The following is a 16,828-nucleotide window of genomic DNA, read 5'->3' on the forward strand; positions in this document are numbered from 1 at the left end:
GCCTTGGGTCGAAAAAGTTTGCAAACCGGCGCCCTCGGGCTTGTGCCTATAGGGAAATGAAGAGCTGTGGCCCACTGCTTTGCAGAAGGACTCAGCACTTTCTTCCAAATAAAAGTGGAAAACCACTCCTGCTCTCGGCCTTCCCAGCAGGGCTCAGCACAAATGAATTACTACAGCCCCAGGGGAGTGACCTCCAAGAAATTGCGGGACACTCAAAGACACCCTTTGGGCTGACGTTGTGAGCCCAAACTTATTACATATCATAAGAAAATGCTGAGAGGTTAGACTGTGAGAAGCCATTTGGATTTTGTGGCTCTCTGGCAGCAGCAAGCCCTATTTCTTGGAATGACATAAATTTTGAAAGGTGTTTTTTTTCAGGTGGCTTTGACTTGTTAGGGCTGTAAGAGACTTTCTATTCTTTGTGCAAATTAAATAGACATAATTGCCACATCCACATGAGCGCTGACATTTGTCCTTGTGGCACTACTACTTGTCCCCCTCTGGAGCATGGCAGGTTACCCTGGGCAGGTCACCCTGGGCTACCCTTACCTGGGGTCCAGGGGCCTCTTGGGGCTGCAGCAGTGGCGATCCTGCTGCTTAGAGCCCGGCTGGCAAGCTGGAGTGTGGCTCCAGCCAGCCAAACCCCAGTTTGGGGCAGTGCATGCTGCCCCAACATGTGCTTCTCTACATTTTTTTTTTGCATGGGTTTTTTTGACCCCGAGATCCCTGGGGGCCAAAACCCCACCCCACACTGCTACCTTGCAGTGCAGAGAACAGCTGAATGTGCAGTATGTGAAATGCAGATGTGTCTCCAGTGCCACATACCACACAGCCGTACTCATCTGGATGTAGCCAATGATGGCAAAATCAAACTTTGCAAGGGTAAGGAACAAGATCAGGAAAAAAATCAGGCCTTTTTATTAAAAAAATAAGATTGTTCACAGCCCACAAGAAATAGAAATACCTCCATGTAAGAAAGAAGTCTAATGAAATACTTTATTTTAAACCAATAAATGTTTAATTGCAGTAGTGGTAATCTAAGTATCCCAGCTTTATATTGGAATGGGGGGTCTTGAAAGATGAACTCCTTATAAACTACATAAGAACTGACCATTGTCATTAGTTATGCAGTTCTCCAGAGAACTGCAGAAAGTAAGTAGCATAATACTTAAAATGGAAATTAGTTTTGTAATTATATATTTCTAACATTAAAGAGGAAATTTAATACAAATATGATTTTACCAAACGGTAGCTTTATAATTAAGCTAAACATAATCATGAATATTATCCATCAACACTACGCACATTTTTTACTTTTTATCTTGTGGTTTCTAGTAGAGTGTTGCTGATTCCAACCATTCAAAAATAACGTCAAGCTCAACAAAAAATTATGAATGTCTGAAAATTCCTGGGAATTTTAAAAGTCAATTCATGCTGCTTCTTTTCATTTTGGTTTTCTGAGTCTGTGGGGTCCACATCCTCAAGGTTTTCTCCAAAGACGCAATAGTGAGAAACTTATGATTTAAAATAAAAGATGGAATTTTTACATGCATAACTGCTAAAGCTCATGCTTCAAGAAAGGCACAATATATTATGAGATTCATAATACAATCGGGAAGGTTGGCATCACTTTGTAGATTAAAAATAGAGTCTTTTTTCAGCAATCATTATATGAGCCCCAGCATTCTTATTAGTTTTCCTTACCCTTGTCAGTATGATGCCTTTTATACAGATAAAATTTAACAGATTGAACTAAGAAAGCAATATGCTACCACGCAGGTGGGATGAACTAATAATCTTTTACTTAAGTACTGGTACATACTTTTATTTGTATTTCCTATAAATTTATTTTGTTATGAACATTTTCTTTTTCAAAAATGTTACAATCTGAGCTTGGCTTTCAGTTGTGTTAAATTCTGCTACTTGCAGTGGTGTCTTTCTGAGGCTGTTAGTGGCCTGTAAGTTTGCTTTCTCTCCCTGAGACCAGCTTACAAGTGAATTTACAGAGTTAAAATGACCGGCCTTGCAAGCACAGTGCAGTGGGGTATCTTTGTTGTTATCTAAAGCATTAATGGCTGACCCGTGGCTCAACAACAAATTTATCAAGTCACCGTGTCCATGTTCTGCTGCAAGATGCAGTGGAGTCTTTCTCCAGATATTTTTGTCATCGACATGTTTATTCTTCCCTTCCATCAGGAGGAGTTTTACTATCTCTGCATTGCCTTTGATGCTTGCATAATGCATTGGTGTGCAGCCATCCATGTCCTTAGCTCCAAATCTGGCTTCTTTGGCTAATAGAAGTTTAACTATATTGAGATAATTTCCCATAGCTGCCATGTGAAGAGGCGCCTTCTTCTCCTTGTCTGCGACATTGACGTCAGCATTGGAATTAATAAGTAATTCCACCATTGCACAATCTCCTACTTCAGTAGCAAGATGTAAGGGTGTCTTTGACTGCTTATCCTTAACATTAACATTGGCTTTATGCTGCAGCAGTTTTTGAGCGACATCAGCATTACCTCTTTGGCTTGCGATATGTAAAGGAGTGACTAACTCCTTTGTGACAGCATTAATTTTGGCCCCAGCATTGATTAATATGTCAACAAGTGCTTCCTTATTATGAAATGCAGCAACGTGCAGTGGAGTTTGATCTCCCTGGCTTGTGATGTTAGCATTCATCCCTTTGCGTAGAAGCAGACTAGTGATGGCAACTGCCCCAGCTTGAACAGCTAAATGTAAAGCCGTGTCTGAACTGGGTGTCTTCTCCTTCAAGCTGGCTCCTTTTTCAATTAGAACTTCTGCAGACTCTGTTTTACCCAGTTCACAAGCCATGAGTAAAGGCGTGTACCCCATTTCGTTGTAGACATTGATATCTGTGCCTTTGTCTACTAAAGCTGCCACAATGCCGTGCAGGTTCTTCTGGACAGCTTTAAAAAGAGCTGACACCATTGTGTCAGGGGACAAACCTTTAAAATATTCTAACAGTATTCGGAAAATGGATTGGTTGTTGCTATCGAAGGCTACATCAAGTACATTGGAATCGATGCTAGCTCCAGCTTCAAGCAGTACTTTTACAGTCGTCTCAAATCCCCGGGAAACAGCGTAACTCAAAGCACTTTGCCCTTTCTCATCCTTTGCATCAACTGCGGCACCGTTCTTTAAAAGCATTTGTGCCAAACTGCTTTCATCTTTGAGAGCTGTCATATGCAAGAAGTTGTGCTGGTTCCTGTAACGCTTTGCCTCTTCTTTCAGAATCCTGTTCAGTGTAGGACCGTGGTGGATCTGTGCAGCCAAATGAAGTGGCGTTTTGGCTGCTTCATCTAAACTATATATGTAGGCACCGGCTTGGAGTAGCACTTTCACTGCATCATCCTGGCCTTTTTCAGCTGCCCTGTGGAGTGGTGTTTTCCCTTGACTATCCTTCACTTCTAGCTTAGCACCTTTTTTAATTAAATATTCCATTACTGCAATCTGACCATTAGCAGCTGCAATATGGAGGAGTGTTTCATTTGAGGAGTTTACTGCATTAATATCGTTCTCCTTCAGCATTTTCTCTAGGTTAGAAAGATCACCTTTTGCAGCTGCACCAAAGATACTAACAGTATCAGAATGGTCCTTTTTTGTTTTTGCTGCTGGCAAACTTTGTGTTTCTTTAACTTTTTCTATAATAACCCTTTTTCTCTTTATCTGTCTAGGAATATCTGTCTTCTCTTTGTGTTGTTCTTTGGACTTTTCAATCCAATCCTTGTCCTTTTCAAGTAGGTACCCTACTAGTTGTCTTCTAGCATCACCGATACTTTCATTTACATCACTGACATATCTCCGCACACTGTTGTACAGATTTGGCTCTACTTGTTTTAAACATGGATAAAAAAACAGCCTGCAAGCTCGCTCACCTTGAGAAACCAGGATATCCAAAACCCGCGAGTTCTTTTCTATCCGTGTTCTGTAGTAGGACATAACCATTTTTTTCTCTGGTGTAAAGATACCATTGGTTATCAACCAGTTAAGAAGGTGGTCCGGATTGTTAATGCCTTCCACCAGTTCTTCTTTTTTTGTCTGCAGGACTTCTACTGCGTATGGATTTGTAAACAAGCTGGTCGAATGCATGATGATATGGTTAACTCACCAAAACAGATTAAACTGTCCACTGAAGTTGGAGCTTGAATATAAAACAGCAGAACAGGATCCCATTATTTCATAGATTCATTCCTAACAAGGTGCTGAGCCAGCAAATGCAGCTCAACAAGCAAGCATTGAAGGATACCGAATAAGAAATCCCAAAGGCCTCACTTTTACTTTACCACTTTTGTTTGAAGTTCTCTGATCCTCTTTGCTCTTCCTTAGCAACAAGGTGAATCGAGTAGCATGACAAAACCGGAAGCAACCAACTTAGTATATTCTGTCCCACCTGGCTATTTTTTACAAATGCTTTCTAATAAAATTGAGGCAAAAATGCTTTTGTGAAATTCATATTTAAACAGCAGATATTTACGTATCACATTCTTCTTTGGTAAAGAAAAAAAACGAACTTTGTTTGCTTCTGGTAGGCGGGGAGGTGTCCATTGTGTTGGATATGACAAAATGGACAGCCTAACTACTGTTGCTAAGATTACATTACTTTTGTTTGATGTCAGATGAAATTGCACACATGATTAGTTACAAAGGAGGAGCCCCATAATAAACAGTAATTGAAATAACGACTAACACTACACAAGCATTAATCATGTAAAACAAGGCATTCTAATTAATACAGCATTTCAAATTTGTTTTAAACATTAAGATCACCAAGCAGATACAACTCTAAGGCACATAAATCTGTGGTTTGTCCTCCTGACTGTAGTTTGCTTCAACTGGATTCCCTTCCCCACCATCCCCATTCCATTTTTTAATGATAGTTTTATGAAGATATATAACATTTTTAGAATCTTTTAAGAACCAATTGTTCAGCTTTAGTCTATTCCATACAGGCACACAGCTTTAGTCTATATACACTATTTATGCAATTATATTTGTTTCCGTTGCTAATTGTCAATTTTGTCTATAGTCAGGACAACACAGGATGCAACTATTTAAAGAACGAATTTTGACTTTTCTGCTTTTCTAGCATGGAAGCAATTGGCATCTTTGCTACCTTGATCTGTGTTGTCTGATAAATAGAGCAGTGATACCAGATGAGCTAGGATACCAGAACTTCTGAGCTGCACTGAGTGCTGCAGTTTGCACAGGGTGCCCACCGTACAGGCTCTTTGGTGCCTCTGCTGGGGGGCAACTCAGCCCCTCCACCATGCAGGCAGTGTGAACCCCCAACTTTGCTGTCACCATCTCATGGGCAGCATGCTCACCAGGCCCCTTCCTGCTATGTTGCCTTGCCCCTGAGACCTTGGCCCCCACAGCAGTAGGGGTGATGGGAATAGCAGCCAGGCAGGAGCCTGCAGGCCATATGTCACCCGCAGGCTGCCAGTTGAACAAACAGCACTGAACTAGGATTTCTACTCCAACTAACTGAAGTGTGATACAAACTGCAGCTTGACTAGGTTGTGGATTGTCAACACTGCCCAACTAAATTGTTGACTGCTGCTTTTCTAAATTGATGACTACAGGATGTTCTGGATTTTTGGTCTGGACCTTGAATAGCAAACGCTAAAGGAAGCAAGAGCAGCATAGTGTGTTGAACTGCATTAATGTTAGCTAGCAGCGAATTTGCGTAGTATGTTGTCAATTTAGGATTGATCTTTATTGGGTTCTTTTTTGACCAGTTATGCAGATCATGATGTTCATTATTTTTATTTTGTGTTTAAGCACAATATAGACTTCTGTGTGGAACAGAGGGTTTGCCCCAGCTTTCTTGTTTAGGTCTACTCGGTTAGGATTTTGTTTGGATATTGTTTGGGTCATGTTTGATGTGACCTTTGGTACCATTCTCTGAAAATTCAAAGTCACCAGTATTTTCTTTTTCACTTAGAATCAATTTGGAGAGAGTCCAGCAAAGAGCAATGAAAATGGTGAGGGGGCTGGGACACAACTTTTATGAGGAAAGGCAGAGAAAACAGGGCTTATTTAGCCTGCAGAAGAGAAAACTGAGGGGGAATTAAATAGCAGCCTTGAACTACCTGAAGTGGGGTTCAAAAGACGATGGAGCTGGACTGTTCTTGGTGGTGACAGATGACAGAACAAGGAGCAATGGGCTCAAGTTGCAGCAAGGGAAGATTAGGTTAGATACTAGGAAAAACTCTCTCAAGCGGAGGGTAGTAAAGCACTGGAACAGGTTACCCAGAGAGGTTGTGGACTCTCCATCCTTGGAGATTTTTATGACCTAGCTAGATAAAGCCTTAGCTGGGATGATCTAGTTGGGGATGGTACTGATTTGAGCGGGGGCTGGACTAGATGACCTCCTGAGGTCCCTTCCATCCCTCACTTTCTGTGAATCTATGTTTCTAACTTCTTGAAGTAGACAACACTACTGTCGGAAAGCAGTGTTCAGATCATGTTGAGCTTTCACTGCTCACCACCTATTAGGGTCAAAGCAAATGCCAAAGACTAATTTTAAATATAGGTCTGTGACAGGGGTCTATCCCTGGGCCTTTCTAACATACGCCTGACCCTCTGTCTCTGTGCTACCCACCTACCTATCTTTCCTGCCATGCCTTGATGGAACAATAATTATGGTGTTACTCAGGTGGGAGGCTGCCCATTTACTACCCCAGCGCTAGGGGTCACTATCCACCACTCCAAATCTCCCCTACACAGTGGTCCACACCTCGCAAATGGTACATAAATCTTGACCTGTGCCCTAGAGTGTTGGGTTGACTCACTCCCTGTCACTGTGCCTCTTGGCACTGGGGTCTGCTTCCTGTCTCTGCGCCTCCTGGTGCTGGTCCCCCTGGCGCTGGAGTCTGATCACCCCTGTCGCTGTGCTCCCCCTGGCACTGGGATCTGATCACCCCCTGTCACTGCACCCCTGCCCCCAGCGCTGGGTCTTTGCACAGTAGTATGCCCCAATGAGGTCTTCTCCTCCCCAAATAGCCTCATCCAGGTCCACCAGATAAAACAATAACATAAATATGAGCCCCTGGGCTATAACATAATACAAGCCACACTCTGGCTCCTAAAAACCCCCAAACTGCTTCTCACATATTGAGCAACTCCAACTCCTGGAGCCTTATTAGCCACAGCAACAGTCTGGCCAGCAGCCACAGCGCTCCTGGTTAGTTCTGCTGTGCAGGAGCTCTCTTCCCCTGGCTGCTTGCCAGAGACCTCCTCCTGCCAGCCTCAGCCCTGGGGTTTATATGTGCCCAGAAGCCTATCCCCTTCCTGTCAGCTGACTGGCCTGGGTGGTTGGGCTATTAACCCCTACCCTCCTGGTGCTTGGTGTTCCTGTAGATTCAGGTCTTAAAGGGGCAGTCATGCCTCTTAGTAACAGGGCTAGGATTCCCTGTTACAAGGTTCTTAGGCCAGCTGGTATCCTACTATAATCTTCGACAAGTACTATACCACTATGTCACACTTCTTTAAGCTGCCAGGCAACCATGGGAATTTGTGTGTGAGCAGCTTGGGTCTCCCCTGTGGATGTGGCTGGGTCTGTGCCCTAATTCCCGCCCTGAAGATTAAGTGGGAGATAGGTTTTCTGAATTGTGGAACAAGGTCAAACACTGCTGTACTATCCAAAAAAGGACAAATGAAAAGGCTCTCCAGTGAAGCTGTGCACATAAAACTGTTTACAACCTATGATTCTCTTAGATCCCCTGTTATAGAAATATGAAAAAGGGCCAAACCACTACATTATAACTTTCCTTTTTTTTCAATTGGTGCTTTTTGAAATGTTCTAGAAAAAAGTCATTAGCAATGAAGACAAGGGTTAAATACTTATTGTATAATATAATAGACCTAGAGTGTAAGTGGGCCCCAGCTTATAGTCATAGGGTCATGTGTTTATGCTTTCCTTATAATGATGCCCTATTTAATGAACTCTTATATTTAACTCATGATCACATTTGACAACCTTACAACATATTCATTGAGACTTTATTCATCAGTAAATGTGGGTCCCACATATATTGCTCCTGGTTCGCAGGATTGCCCACAGGCTGTGGGGGGCACTCCACCCCAGGTCAGCAGGACTGGTCGCAGGGGGAGCACATGCCCCCTGTCTGACTAAGGTGATACCAGTCATCCATGAACACGCTACTGTGCAGTCAGCATCTTGTGTAGGCACAGCCAGTGTGTAATGTTTGGAGTAAAAGTAAAGTGCCAAGCCTGAAAAAAGTTGTGTCATAATTGAAGTAAGGGAGTCATTCCACTGAACTGTTACTAATGCATTTCTTCCCTGGATCTCAGAGGAGAAAAGGTGCTATTATCCCCATTTTAAAGAATGTGGGGGAAGCTACTTAACTTAAATAACTTAAAATAATGTGCTCAAAATCAGAGAATAAGCCAGTGGCAGAGTGAGAATCAAAATCAAGAAAAAAGAAGTCCTGATTTCATTTAAGATCTGGGAGGTTGCCATTGATTTCAATGAGGTGAGGATTTTATCTCAGGTCTCCTGCCTTAAAGTACATTTCCCTTTCCACTGAATCACACTGCCCCTAAAATATTTTCTGAGTAGTATATTCAGTGTGGTTGCAACATTACTTTTAATAATTTTTAGTTCTATGATTTTTTTTAGTTTCCTCAGTACAATTATAAAGATTATTTTAGTAGAAACATGATTTCATGAAATAGGCAGTAAAAGGCAAGGTTTTTTAAATATATGTTTTGACAGCCAGCCAGACATCTATTTGGCAGATTTGGCAGCTAGTTTTAGAGCATAGTAATTTCTTATACTCATTCTCAAACTTTATAGATTCAAGGCACCCTTTGTTAGACTCAAGGCACCATAACTTTTGTGAGTTGAGGAGTACCCCATTTAAAAACAAATTTATTTATTACGGTGCTTACCTCCTTGCAGAGGATCCAGGAAGGAAGAATCTAAGCCTGCCTTTATCTGCTTATCTTATACTTCCAGCTGTGCTCTTTAAAGGACCTCATGGCACCCCAGAGTGCCCCAGCATCTTGATTAAAAATCACTGTTCTACATTGTGGACAGTAAAATCTATATCACTAAATTAACCATCACCCTGTACCACATAATGGAGATAGCTATGGATGGGCTGAGCCTTTCAAGTCAATAGATCTGAATTCTTTTCCTAAATCTGTCAGGGACTCGTTCTATAATCTGCCCATTACTTTATTCCTGGCCCCAATTTAGCAAAGTATTTAAACATGCATCTAATCTTAAACACAAGGAGTTATTGTTTCATAGTTGGTAGGGTCAGAAGGGACCTGAGGAGATCATCTAGTCCGACCCCCTGCTGTGGCAGGAAAGAGTACTGGGGTCAAACGACCCTGGCCAGATGTTCATCCAGCCTCCTTTTAAAGACCCCCAGGGTAGGAGCCAGCACTACATTTTTTGGAAGTTGGTTCCAGATCCTAGCCGCCCTGACAGTGAAATAGCGCTTCCTAATGTCTAGCCTGAAACTACCCTCCGCTAGCTTGTGTCCATTGTTTCTTGTAACTCCCGGGATTGCTTGGGGGGACAGGGACTCTCCCAATGCCTGCTGGTCCCCCTTGACTAGTTTGTAGACTGCCACTAGATCCCCTCTCAGCCTTCTCTTGTGGAGGCTGAACAGGTTCAGGTCCCTCAGCCTCTCCTCATAGGGCCTGCCCTGCTGCCCCGATCATGCGAGTGGCCCTCCTTTGGACCCTCTTCATATTGGCCACATCCCTCCTGAAGTGCGGCGCCCAGAACTGGATGCAGTACTCCAGCTGTGGCCTGACCAGTGTCGGGGAGAGGGGGAGGATCACCTCCTTGGACCTGCATGAGATGCATGTGTGGATGCACGACAAGGTATGGTTGGCCTTCCTGACCGCGACCCCACACTGTCGGCCCATGTTCATTGTGGCATCAATGATGACTCCAAGATCCTTTTCTGTCTCAACACTGGTGAGAAGGGAGTTCCCCAGCCTGTAGGTATGCTGCTGGTTCTTCCTCCCAGGTGCATTACCCCGCACTTGTCAGTGTTGAACCCCATCCTGTTCTCTTCGGCCCACCCCTGTAACCTGTTTAGATCCATTTGCAGCCTGTTCCTTCCTACTAGTGTACCCACTTCCCCCCACGTCTTAGTGTCATCTGCGAACTTGAACAGGGTGCTTTCTACCCCCTTGCCCAAGTCACTGATGAAGATGTTGAATAGTGTGGGCCCGAGGACCGAGCCCTGGGGAACCCCACTGCCCACATCCCTCCAGTTCGAATAAGATCCATCCACTACCACCCTCTGGGTGTGGCCCTCCAGCCAGTTAGTGACCCATCTGATCGTGTAGGCATCAACACCACTGTCTCCTAGTTTCTTACTGAGAATGGGGTGACAGACCATGTCGAAGGCCTTCCTGAAGTCCAGAAACCTATATCCACTGCAACACCTGCATCCAAGGACTTGGTGACCTGGTCATAGAAGGCCACCAGGTTGGTTTGACAAGACCTGCCCCTAATGAACCCATGCTGGTTGCCCCTGAGCATAACTTCCCTTGCTGGCCCTTCCTGGACATGTGCCAGAATAATTCTTTCGAAAAGCTTCCCCAGGACCGAGGTAAGACTCATGGGCCTATAGTTTCCTGGGTCCTCCTTCCTCCCTTTTTTGAAGGTGGGGACCACATTGGCCCTTTTCCAGTCCTCCGGCACACCGCCTGAGCACCATGAGTGCTCGTAAAGCTGTGCCAGAGGTCCCGCAATGACCCCTGCTAGTTCCTTCAGCACTCTGGGGTGGAGATCATCAGGATATGCAGATTTAAATACATCCAGTCCCTCCAGAAGTTCCCTGACAAGGTCCTCATTAACCCTAGGCCTGGGTGTGCCACCCACAGGGCCCTCAGGTGTGCCAGTGGGGAAGATATCCGGGTCCCTCCTCAGAAATACGGAGGCAAAGAAATTGTTGAATATGTCAGCTTTACCGTCTAGTGAGATGGCCAGATTTCCTAGCGTGTCCTGCAGAGACCCCACATTATTTGGCACCTTCTTTTGCCCCCCTATGTATTTGAAAAAGGACTTCTTGTTGTCCTTGATCTGGGTCACTAGTCCCAGATCCATTTCCGCCTTGGCCTTCCTGACTGCCCCCCCTACAGTCCCGAGCTACCGAGGTATAGTCCTCTCTTGTGATGGCCCCTCCCTTCCAATGGGTGTACGCCTCCTTTTTTGTTTGGAGACGTTCCCGGATGCTTTTGGTGAGCCATGGGGGCCTTTGCACCCTCTTGTCCGCTTTGATTCGTGTAGGGATTACTTCCCTTTGAGCTTGGAGGATCGTCTCCTTAAGGAGGGACCACTCCTCCTGGACACTCAACTCCCTCCAGCTCTGGGACCTCAGTGCTTCCCCCACTAGTCTTCTTACCTCATTAAAGTCTGCCCTCCTGAAGTTGAGGGCTGCTGCCTTGCTGGAGGCTTTCGCCACCTTGCGCTGGATGGTGAATTCCAGCAGACAATGATCGCTATTGCCCAGGTGGTCGAGCACCCGCAGACCCTGTACCAGGTCGTCGCCCATGCCCAGGACCAAATCCAACAAGGCATCTCCCCTGGTGGGGCTGTGCACCTCCTGGGTTAGATGGAGGTCCTGTATGTCAGTTAAGAATCTGTGTGAGCGGTCAGACCTGGCTGTCTGCTCCTCCCAGCAGATGTCTGGCAAGTTTAGGTCACCCATGATGACCACATCCCTGGACCTAACTATCTCTGTGAGCTGGCTTAAGAATTCCTGGTTTCGTTTTTTTCATTTCAATTCATTTCGCTGCAGTCTTGCCGAGTCAGGACTTCTGTGTCTTAATGATCATATCTGTAAAATGGGGATAATACTACTGGTTTTTGCTTCTCAGCATAGATTAACAGTCCATGTGTGCTGCTGGCATAATGCAGCTATGTTGCTTTCAATTTTGGAATTTGCATGTGCAAAAATAACACGGGACGCTGCCTACTAGTACATAGGCATGTGTTTTGAGATCCAGAGATGAACAGCATTGGGCACATGCCAAGTTTTACCTTTACCATATGTTGCACAAAATTACTTGGAACTCATTGAAAAGAAAAAGAGAGAGAAGTTGTAATAATCTTGAGTAGCTTGGGCAATGTCCTGATATTTTCCTAACATGCTATAACATGATTTTACTTCTAAATATGTTCAGTAAATCAATGGTGCAGTAAACCCAGGTAGCCTCTGGGTGGAACATCTGAACAATTTATGAACTAGCTCTATCGGGAGGAAGGCTGTTTTCTTTATATTGGGAAAAATATAATAAAATTATATGTATTTATTATTGAATTCAAATCATGATTTGTCACGTATTATATTTCTTTAAAGTACTGCACCATCCATTTGAGACTATGATCATACTTGTCACGATCATGTTAATATTTATTCCTGGGACAAGACTCTCAGCTTTGTTAGGAAAAGTAAGAAAATATCTGGAAATACTGTTTTACGGACTACTTTTTGAAAATTATGTTTTTTAAAAGTAATCCTGTAATTCAGCACTTCTGCCCTGTGTGCTATGCCACGCTGTCCCCGCCCGAGAGGCAGGGGTAGGAATGGAAACCTGGATCAGGAAGGGGGAGCCCACAGACTCCACTGACAGTAGCAGAAGAGCAATCAGGACAGTGGTGTCAGGACTGGGGGCTGCAGGTTAACCCCTTGGGGGCCACCAGTTGGACAGCCCTTGTCAGCAGTTCACCTATGCGAAGGCTCCCAAAACTACTAACACTGCTGCTTGTGTGACCAGAAATCGGCACTTTATTGTTTACTGCATAACCCCGTGCCAGTCTTGAACTTACTAAACAGGCCCTTTCTATTGAATAGCAGAGGTCCATATTTGTGGTCCGGGCTTAATTACTTTCTCTTTTCAGGGCTTGTTTTTGCTATGTGAGGCAAGTTTTCTGTTCAGTCAAGTGTAGCTGGTCAGATGGGGCTTGGAAATGGTACCTTTTGAATTCTTATCTCACAGGGTTTTTTTTTCCCCCTAACTTGTAACTTATGAACATCACCATAAATATTTATTTTAATTTGATTTTGATTTTTATCAACATTTTAAATATTTTATATCAACATTTTAAATAATTTAATATCCAGAATAAATCACGCTTTCAAAACGGTAAATCAGCATCATGGTAAACGATCTTTTACTTGAAAATATCAGCAGAGGTCACTGTTTCTCCACAGAGCAAGTTCAGTGGGCAGAACTTGGCATGGCACTCTATAACTAATCATCCAGCTCCAGCTGTGGTTACTGTCTTCTGTTTAAATGACATGTAATGCAAGTGAATGACTTCCAATAACGTCTTACATTCTCTGGGGTATTTTCCTGATAAAACTGATGGAAAGCCAAACATATAAATATCAACGGTGAGTGAAACCGTGGTGTTAATGTTTCCCAAAGTGTATTTTAATTTCAGTTAAGCAAGACAATTGTCTGTGGTAATGCCAACTATTTATTGAAAACATTTCTGCTGTAGAATAACTAGTCTGTAAGACATGCAGAACCCACACCGTTATCCGATTATCATGAAGAATACGCAATACCTTGAGATAATCAAGGATAATTAACAGATATGGGTCAAACACTGAACTTTTTTGGGGGTGCCTGGAGATTTGCTTGTGGCTTGTCTAGCTGAAGTTGTACTGTATATCTGAATCCAAAAGCTAAATACCCTCTGTGTTAGGAGAGTTTATTATTATGATCAGAATTTATTTGGCTCCCATCACTGCAGTATCTGAAAAAGAGGTAGGCTGTATTTCAGAAAGAGAAACCAAACACCACGCTGAGCCTACAAATTCCCTAAAGAAAACCAGGTGAAAAGTAAAGAGGGACATTTTGCAATGCCCCGGCTTTTGCTTATTCACATATCCAACTGGATTTCAGAAGTAGGGCCTGGATTCGGAGAAATCTTGGCCACCTGTTGGTATTTTAAAAGCAACGCCCACTAGTACAGTGCTACACCACTGGGGTTCAGAGCATTGCGGTTGCACTGAGCCTGTATGTTAACACCATGAACCTGAGTGAAAGCCTGTTAAAGGCAATGGACAGTCTAAAGCCAGGCCATTCAGTCACAGCAGGCAGTGCCATTAGGACCCTGTTGGCTCCTGGAGGACCTGTGCAATGCCAACCCAGTCTTCCAAATAGTGCTCACAAGGCGCATTTTAGTAAGGGGCAATTTTCTGTTCTGGGTAGTGGTCAGGGCAAGTGTCTTTGGGCTTCATGCTCTTTGGGCCTTGGGTCCTAGGAATTCTTAATCCACCCTTATTTAAAACTGGTGCTTTTACTGTCATAATTCTGTTCATCCCCTGGCTCATGCCTTACTGTCAGTTGTGTTTCTTGTGTCTTAGCTGATGCCTGGTTCTTGGTGTAGGGTCTGATATGGATTTTTGCAGTGTGGACTGAATGGGTGCAAGGGTCTCAATGAACAAATTTCAAAGAAACATTGGGGACATATTTTGCAAACTCACTGAAGCAGGGACGCTGTTCTGTTCATTCTCTACAGTTCCTAGTACACCGCTGCTTGCTTTAAAATTAGTAAGTAATGCTGTCATGACTGGTGTGCGTTCATTCTGTTTGTATGCAAATTGCTACTGTTTCTTTCCAAATGCAATCCTATATTCTATTTAATTATAAAGGAATGAGGAGAGGTACCTCCATTTGTTAGTCAGTGTAGACTTGCATAATGGAGATTACAGTTAACCCTTTAAGACTCTGCTCCTGCATTGCAGTCATCATAGGTAAACTGATAAAGAGACAAAACAGTCGTTCAATGTGAGATTGGGGCCTGACATATTACAGTTAAATGATTATTAAGTATTAAATCCATATGTATAGAGAGAAACAGTACATTATCATTTCCATTTTGGACTGATTAAGAAAAAATTAAATACTGCTGAAACCGTATTCTATAGTTCATTATTTTAAATTATCAGATGTTACTTTCTTAAATGTCCCTTTCCAAGCGGAGTTGTGTTGCCAGATGTTTTCTTGAGAAACTGAGTAATAAATCTAAAGAAAAAAAGACCTCTCCACTGAAGTTTTGCAGCTTATAGTTTTGCCTCCATTCAGGAGATAACATTCTTTATGTTGGAAATGTGGTAACTGGTGTGGAAACTAATTATAAAATGCTAAAAAAAAATGAAAGCTTTTAAATCATTATGAGGATGAATGCAGTTGGAAATGTAGTCATATTTTTCCAAATACAAAAGCTACTTTTCAAAAGCAAATAAATATAATCATGGGACTCCTAATTCACTATGATTATCACTAATTAGTTTATGAAATGTTTATGTTGTTCTGTACTGTTTCTTAATATTTATTTACCTAGGCCGTGTGTACACACAAGCTGCACTGGTTTAATTTATATAGTTTTAAAACTGAGTCAGTGAAACCAATGCATTCTAATATGTAGATATTACTAATTTTGAAGTACTAAAATTGGCTTCAATGTTTGACAAGCCTTAACATAAAGCAGTTACAGCAAAACACTGGCAGCCGAATCATTTGCATAAAATTTAAATGATGCAAAAGTATTAAGTTTCTAAATGCTGAGGCAGCTTCAAGGATCAGCAAAACCAAATAAAGCAAGTGCCAATTTTTTTTTTTTCATAATCGGCAGATTTTTTTCTTTCCATTTAAAACCAAATACTCTTGTGGGTTTGAATCAGGAACATACACTTTGTCAGTGAAATCATGCAGCAGGAAATATTTTATAAGAGTTCCCTGTTTAACCCTGTAAGGCCAAGCTCCTCTTGGGATTTCCTGAGTTCATTGGGCTGACCTTTCTGCCTGTGTTTATTCCCAGAAAAGGAACACAACGGCGCTAGATGACTTCCACAAAAGGCTTTATGCTCTGTAATTCTAGAGCAATTATCTCCAAGTAAGTTACTATAGCTTAATATCAGTATGCAAGTGAAATTTGTCCTTTGTGCTTACAAAACGTCCATAGGTATTTTTAGAGACCTATCTACCATGACTTTAAAAGGAAACAATGTTTTACCGTGCCATAAACCAGGTTTAATTGCTATTATTTATTAAGTTATTACAGCTAGATGTCAAATATTGGACAGAGTGCAGACATTTACCTAAATGAAGTCTTGCTAATAAAGTGGAACTACATCAAGTTCTCCCCACCCTTAGGTTCTGCCTCCTTCCCAGGAAATCCATTTACAGTAAATTGTAGATGAGTTTTATTTGTTCTGTCAGAAGGATTTGAAAGCAGTTTTTATTAGTTCCACAGCTGGATTTTCTTTGCAGAAGCTAAAGAAATACAATTACAAGGCTTTCTGAACTCAGCGTAGACAACCACATCATCATTATTCATTCTAGTAAGAAATATGGTTTCATAATCAGTCTGAAAGTTTCACTGACTCTCCAGTTATAATGGCAGAAAGTCACTAGGTTCCAGTAACACCAGATAGGGGCTTTGGTTACATAATTAGGAGAGTAGACATTAAAGACAGAATCAACCGTTCTTCATAGAATCATAGAAAGTGAGAGTTGGAAGGGACCGCAGGAGGTTATCTAATCCAAGCCCGCTCAAACCAGGACCAGCCCCAATTAGATCAAGCCAGCCAGGGCTTTGTCTAGCCAGGTCTTAACATTTCCAAGGATGGAGACTCCACCACTGCTCTGGGTAACCTGTTCCAGTGCTTCACCACCCTTCTCTTGAAAAAGTTCTTCCTAATATCTAACCTAAACTTCCCTTGCTGCAACTTGAGACCGTTGCTCCTTGTTCTGTATCTGCCACCACTGAGAACAGTCCAGCTCCATCCTCTTT

General features: G+C 42.8%; 1 protein-coding gene across 1 annotated transcript; it reads right to left on the reverse strand.

The window, feature by feature from the left end:
- Positions 1-1,005: 1,005 nt before the first annotated feature.
- LOC109281077 (CARD- and ANK-domain containing inflammasome adapter protein) lies at positions 1,006-4,490 on the reverse strand. Its single transcript, XM_019479194.2, has one exon. It carries the CDS (start codon positions 4,108-4,110, stop codon positions 1,846-1,848), a length of 2,265 nt encoding a protein of 754 aa, XP_019334739.1. The 5' UTR covers positions 4,111-4,490; the 3' UTR covers positions 1,006-1,845.
- Between the last annotated feature and the right edge of the window lie 12,338 nt (positions 4,491-16,828).

This window comes from Alligator mississippiensis, chromosome 5 (genome assembly GCF_030867095.1).
Source record: "Alligator mississippiensis isolate rAllMis1 chromosome 5, rAllMis1, whole genome shotgun sequence".
NCBI classification, from domain to species: domain Eukaryota; kingdom Metazoa; phylum Chordata; order Crocodylia; family Alligatoridae; genus Alligator; species Alligator mississippiensis.

What these genes read in the sequence shown, in the direction of transcription:
- LOC109281077 (XM_019479194.2), bottom strand. Translation starts at nt 4,110, where the DNA reads ATGCATTCGACCAGCTTGTTTACAAATCCATACGCAGTAGAAGTCCTG.